Source organism: Antrostomus carolinensis, unplaced genomic scaffold (genome assembly GCF_000700745.2).
Source record: "Antrostomus carolinensis isolate BGI_N321 unplaced genomic scaffold, ASM70074v2 scaffold40059, whole genome shotgun sequence".
In the NCBI taxonomy this organism is placed as follows: Eukaryota; Metazoa; Chordata; class Aves; order Caprimulgiformes; family Caprimulgidae; genus Antrostomus; species Antrostomus carolinensis.
Genome location: NW_010340010.1, coordinates 7,795 through 14,370, shown reverse-complemented (window position 1 = coordinate 14,370; position 6,576 = coordinate 7,795). Strand labels below are relative to the sequence as shown.

The 6,576-nt window shown below is 39.3% G+C and overlaps 1 protein-coding gene across 1 annotated transcript; it reads right to left on the bottom strand.

Annotated features, from left to right (window-relative positions):
• Positions 1-3,070: 3,070 nt before the first annotated feature.
• VPS37B (VPS37B subunit of ESCRT-I) lies at positions 3,071-5,709 on the bottom strand. The gene is made up of 3 exons (XM_010176045.2): positions 5,541-5,709; positions 4,839-4,921; positions 3,071-3,707 (listed from the first exon to the last, which is right to left on the bottom strand). Exons 1-3 carry the CDS (start codon positions 5,683-5,685, stop codon positions 3,207-3,209), a joined length of 729 nt encoding a protein of 242 aa, XP_010174347.1. The 5' UTR covers positions 5,686-5,709; the 3' UTR covers positions 3,071-3,206.
• Between the last annotated feature and the right edge of the window lie 867 nt (positions 5,710-6,576).

The window sequence follows — 6,576 nt, the reverse complement described above, 5'->3', positions numbered from 1 at the left end:
TATTTAAAAGATTTTTCTCCACTCCAATTACTTTGGGGAAGTATATGCTATTTGCAGCAGACATTAAAAATCCTCAAGACAACATAATAATATATATATATATATATTTTGGCAAGCCTACTGAGCCACCCCTTCTCAAGTCTCAGCTTGCCTATGGCATTTTAATCTCACTATCTTATAAACAGTGCAAATTAGTATGATTCTAAACATCCTAGCCAGAGCAGAATTTATTTATTAGCTATAACAGAACAGGAGAAGCTGTCGAAAGGCAACAGGTCGAAAACACTTGACACATCTCTTGCCCGATTCATTCAGGTTAGTGTTTTGTAATGTTTGTTTCTGAAAGGATTTAAACAGCTTCCACAGTCATCTTTCTCCTTAACCCTTGAACATTACCAGCAGTCAAGTATATATTTACAGTTTGTGCGCACACACACACACACACACAATTAATGGCAAAACGTTTTCCAGGAGCAGCTGGATTTCAGTTACGTGATTGCTATAACTGAAACATCACATGAGTTACGTTACCTATGTTCAAACTGATCCATCAGTGAAGGCAACTAGAAGCTTACAAATAGCAGATACAGCCTTTGTTGGGTTTTTTTTCTGAACTATGAGGGTGAGTTTTCTTGTAAAAGAAAGTGCTCTTGAAGAGCCCTTAAATTAGAGTTAAGCAATGACCCTTCAAATGGTAGAAATGCTAATATCCTAGTATGACAATCACAAGTAGTGATCCTAAGGCACATCAGCCGCATGCATACGCAATAATGCATTGTTTTGCTTTTCAGACAGAAAAATTGCATTAGCTTTGTCTGTATTTCGTTTGCACAAGAGTTTGTTTTTTTTAGATAAAGTTATCCCTGAAAAGGTCGTGTTATCACAAAAGTTACCAAAAGACAGAAAAGTTAACAAGTAGTAAAAATATTTTTGGACTATTAATACCAATAAAGTTAGAGACATAAAATGCAGTGCAAATTCACAATACACTTATCTATCACCTCTATCACTTCTGAGGATTTTCAACCCTCGGGGGGGAAAAAGTTGGCACTTGATAAGTGTAAAATACACCTGGTTGTTTTCATTAAACGTTAGCAAAACTAATTTGAGAGTGTTTTAGAGTTTTTGTGTAGCAGGCTCAAAGTATGAATTTCTGTACTCGGTCACCATCCTGGTAGCCCCCACCCACTGAAATTCTTTTTAGGACACAAATCATTTCTACAGCAGACTTACATTTAGCATTCAGATACAACAGTTGCCATCCAAATATCAGCACTAATAGCACAGCGAAATTACTTTGAAACGAGTCATAATTAACCATGCTTATACGAAGCTACAGTGAAAAAATAATACCAAGAAAAGATATTACACTATTTTTAAAAAAAACACATCCTGTACCATCACTAGATTACAGAAAAAAAAAAAACAACCCACACTTTGCAAACAAATCCAATGCACTTTGCTTCACAAAATCCCCCATTTATAGAAACTTTCCAGAATTACACTGGGGAATTGGTTTAGATGCCAATAAACATAGACCAACCTTCTGCCCTTTGTCTTCAGAAGGCAAAACAAGCCAAATAACCGTATTTTCAGAATAGAGAGCTTCCTGTTATGAGTTTAATTTCAGATTAGTATTTGCTAGCAACCAGCACACTCCAGAGGAAATGATTAAGGGACAGTAAAGGGCCTTACATAAAAAAAAAAAATCTATTTTGACTGTAGCTGTTTGTAGCACAGACTTCCAAGCAATGCAGTGCATTCCAGGACAATGATATGAAAATATTCGGAACCAACACAGGGGCTATGACAGATTCTGAACCAGGAGTTTCTTAAATTACCATGAATTAGTTGGTAGTTGTTTGTGGATGTGAGAAATTGACAATGAATTTATGGACACATTCTGCACAAGCAACATGCATTAAGATTTGCCTCCTCTAATGGTAGATTAAAACACCAGCATGTGTCTGCACCTTAGGCTTCGAGAGTCACCCTGAGAATGAAATCTGAGCTCCCCCAAAAAGCCTCCCTCCCTCCCCCTCCAGTGGCATAACAAGTCAAGAATGGATTATGTAAGATGCAAACAGCCACCAGGGAGTTAAAAAAGCTTTTCTGTTTTGCCTGCTTGCAGAAAAATGTTACCTGCAAATTCCAGATAGATATGCGTACCAAAACCTGCAAAACTAAAGGAAATGAGAAAGCTAAAAATAGTTCTGCCAAGCAAGAGACTTGAGGGATAAAATGAAATTGCAGAGCTTCAAGTGGGCAATTACGTGATGTGAAAACCCAGTATTTGATTAAGAAAATACCCTGCCTAGATTCCTGGAACCACATGATATCAAAAGCTAAGCACCTGTGTAAAAAAATTACTTCTGTATTCAAGGTGTGGAAAAGAAAAACAAAAAAAAGTTAAGAAAGTGTCTTAATAGGCAAGGAAATAAAAATGCCTGGTAAAGTTTCTATAAAACTCTAAACTGGCTCTACAAACAGTTTAGTTTAATTTCAAGAGACCAGGACTTTCAGGATATCAAGCTATTCAGGAGTGGGAGGAGCATGTACTTGTATTATGACAAGTCTAAGGTAACAACTGAAACCTAGAAACGAAACTCTTGCAACTTTTGCTGTCTAAAAACCATAGAACATTTTCTGGCAAGTGTTTCAGCTCAGCGAGCTCTGAAAATGTTGTGCACCTGGCCACAAATGCCGTTGTCTGGACAGACTGCAAAGGACGCTGCTGCCATCCATCACAACTCTTTGCCCAGTATTCAGATATGGTTGTCACCATCCAAACACTGGCACTGACAGAGAATTCTTTAGAGAGACAAATAGCTCCCAGTTTGCCACACATACATCCAGCTGTGATGGGAACACAGCAGAACAGAAAAGGATGCTGATTTACCATCACTAAAGAATTCAGAGCGTGATTCGATTTGTAATGTCAGGAAATCCACAGCGCGTTCTTTCACAATCTGATGGATTTACAAAATTTAGACCCTATCACCTTCCTAGAAAAACCTTGTTGTCACTGATATTTGAAAACAAAAATAATCACATTTACCCAGCGCAATTGCAAACCTCTGTGCCACAGCTTGGATTTTGTACTCCATTGTGCAAAAACCAGAGGCTCCCATTGCCTACATTAAGTCTCTGATGGGGAGAAAAAGGAAAAATAAGCACCAATACATAAGTTAGGCGCACCGAAATATTCACTGGAGGATAAAGCCAGGATGTGGTGGAAGGCGAGGTGGTCTTTGGGGAAGAGCTGGAGGATACTGTGGTACAAACTGAGTTGGGTATCCTGGCTGTGGCATTTGACTTGCAGACTGACCTCCTGGTCGAGGTGGGAGAGGAGGATACGGAGCACCTGGATAAGAAAGAGCTGGTCCTGAACTCATGGCTGCAGTAAACGGAGTAGGAAAGCGTCCTGCTGGGACTGAAGAAGGTGGAGGGGGTGGTATTCGTCGGGGCACAACTGAAGGAGGAGTGTTTGCATCCGAAGTGTAGGAATCTTGAGGTGCTGGTGTTGTCTCAGGTACTCTCGGCTGAGCCTGCGGCTGAACCTGTGGAAGTCTCTGTCCCTTCAGCACCATTTCTTGGAGCTTCTCAATTTTCACACGTCGCAGGTGAGCCAGTTTACGCTTGCTCTGGTACTCATCGATGAAGGAATCCAGTGGTATTTCACCATCAAGAAATTTTTCTGCCATATTCTGTCAAATACAGAACAAGCTCTTAGGAAATGGCATACTGCAAGAGAAGCTAAATGGCTTATATCCTAAAAATAGCATAATTTTGCCTGTGATTTTCCAGCTTGCATATGGAAGATGACTGGCATGCTAAGAATTCTGAGCAGAATTTTGAATTAGTCAGAAGCACTGGGAGTTAAGTATAATTTTTGCTTAAATTTATACTGAAGCAACAGCAGTAAGAACATCTGACTCCAGCTCTGAACATTCCCGTAATCATCAGAGATGGGGACAAATCAAGTTCAACAGCTTTCCAGATTGCCAGCTAAGCCGAATTACAGCTCAGTACAATGCCAACAGAGACACTGAGGACTCTGCAAGCCTTGGTACAGAGAGGCAGACTATTGCCAAGCCAGGTTTAATATTCACGCTTACTTGTGGCTTTGGGTAAATTCTGTTTAATAATTAAGAGAGGTGACCTCACATATAATCACAAAATTCAGCTTGTTCTGGGAATGTCTTTTTGTGATCACAACTCAGGGCCAATAAGCCCATTTCCCCCTGCTGCTAACGTTCTGTGTAGTTGTACAGACTGTTCTACAGGAAAATCAGCAAACAAAACCCAACACTTCCATTATTCTGAGAACAGACCACCCTTCAAGCCACTTGTGCCACAGCGAGGGATGACTATCACAGAATGACTACTGGCACCTAGACAGGTATGTTGAAATCATAATGGAATATTTTGCTGGCAATGCTGGAGAAAAAACAGCGCAGGCACGGTTTTTCATTAGGTTACTAATTGACATTTGTAATGGATTAATAAATATACCAGGCAAACATCATTAAAAAAAATATTCCACATTTATACGCTATGAGTTTGGGGGCAACGCTGAGAAACTAAGAGGGTTTGGCTTTCTTTTCTGAAAAAGAGCATTTTCTATCTTAAACTTTAAAGATGGTAAGAGTAAAAAATCACTCAGATAAAACGATTCTTGCTGAAACCAAGCAACTGTTCATTGAAGTTCAAAGCAGAGACCAGATCATACTCTTAAAAATATCCCTTCAGTCTATTACATGTTTAACACTGCACTGCAGCTACGTGGACTGACAGTCTTGGGTGTAAGTGGCAGAACTGAAGTGCACTGTCATTACCTCGGTGTCTTCCTCAATCTTAGCCCCTTCTGCCTGAAGCAGCGCTAGCAGTGTCTCCAGTGAAGCATTACTGGATTGTCTGTCTGTAATGGCACAAAAAAAAAACAGTAAGTGACTTAAACCTGAAGCAATACAGCCTCAGCAAGCAAAAGCATTTCTAAGGCACACACATACAACCAGCATATTCCATTGTTCTAGGCAGAATGATCTACAGTAAGAAATATTAAGTAGTTTAGGAATATTGTCAGAGTTCTTATTTAATTGCAAGGATATATTTATAATATTGAAAGACAAAGCACTTCAGCAAGTGCAGTATCAGATGTACAATACTTCGTAATTCAGTATGAAATGAGAAACTTAAATGCAATATTCTGATTTATGATTAATCACTGAAAATACAACTTATGTTTTGCTTTTTACCAAGGTAAACTAATTTAATCATTTAGAGAACACAGGTCAACAACAGGTAGGTAACCACACAGTAACAGAGAGAACCCACAGTATCTGTTACCAGGTGTAATAGATACTTAATCAATCATTAGAAGCACGATCTATTTCAGAACTACATGAGAATGACATTTCATTTTGTTCCCTAATTCACACAGCTAAAAGTGAGACACCAAAATATCAAACAAAAAACAGGCAACAGACTTACATTCACCTGGAAAACAGAAAATCATAATCACCAACACAAAATGTTACCTAGTTTTGTTTTCTTTATCTGGTATGCTTCAAAAAGGACTTGCAGCTCTCGATATTTTTCAGTCAAATTTGATTTCAAAGACTCCAACTTTGGCTGGTACAAAAGATTGTCTTCTGCCAGACTGCGGTTGCTGGCAAGAGTCATGTCCTTGCTGTGCTGAACATTTTGGGCCTGAAAAAAACCAAAGTGTGTGAAATGACAATGAAAATATTATGAAAGACAAATGGTTATTCAGACAATATAGAATCATGGAATGGTTTGGGTTGGAAGGGACCTTTAGGGATCATCTAGTCCAACCCCCTGCAGTGAGCAAGGACATCTTCAACCAGATCAGGTTGCTCAGAGCCCCGTCCAACCTGACCTTGAATGTTTCCAGGGATGGGGCTTCTACCACCTCTCTGGGCAACCTGGGCCAGTGGTATTTTTAAACAAAATTTCAATACTTCTAAATAACCAACAAAGGTAAGGTCTCTAAAAATTAGTACTATGGTATTGGACCTGCACCTAATAACAATTCTTTTGGACTTTTCATGAACAGTGGGAATGTCTACTGGTTTGGTGGGTATGGTCAGCTTCAGCTATTGTGCTCTTTTCCCATGACCTCTTTTTTTCTGCCACACAAAATCCTTTCTCACAAACTGTATTTTTACTACTCTATTAATATCCTATTTTACTAGTATATCATCTAGAAGGAATAAGAAGGTCTGTGTCACAAACAGCATACTGAAATCATCTAAAATGACAATGGACTGTGGAAGCTCATGGGGGAAAGACCTTCAGAGGAATTGTCCTGAGAATAAGGATCTCTTCTTTCTGCTATGAGCACCTGATCAGGAATTAATACTGACCTGAAGTCACTTTCCTGCACACTTTTTTCTACATGGAGCAGAGAGATGATGAAACAGTTTTCTTCTCCAAGCTGGAAATGATAATTACTCAAAGAGTTTGTGTTATGGGAAAGGACTCAAGGAACCCATCTCCTTTGAGCAGGGTCAGAGGTGCCTGTGAATGCTCCTGCAGGCAGAAATGGCTTTT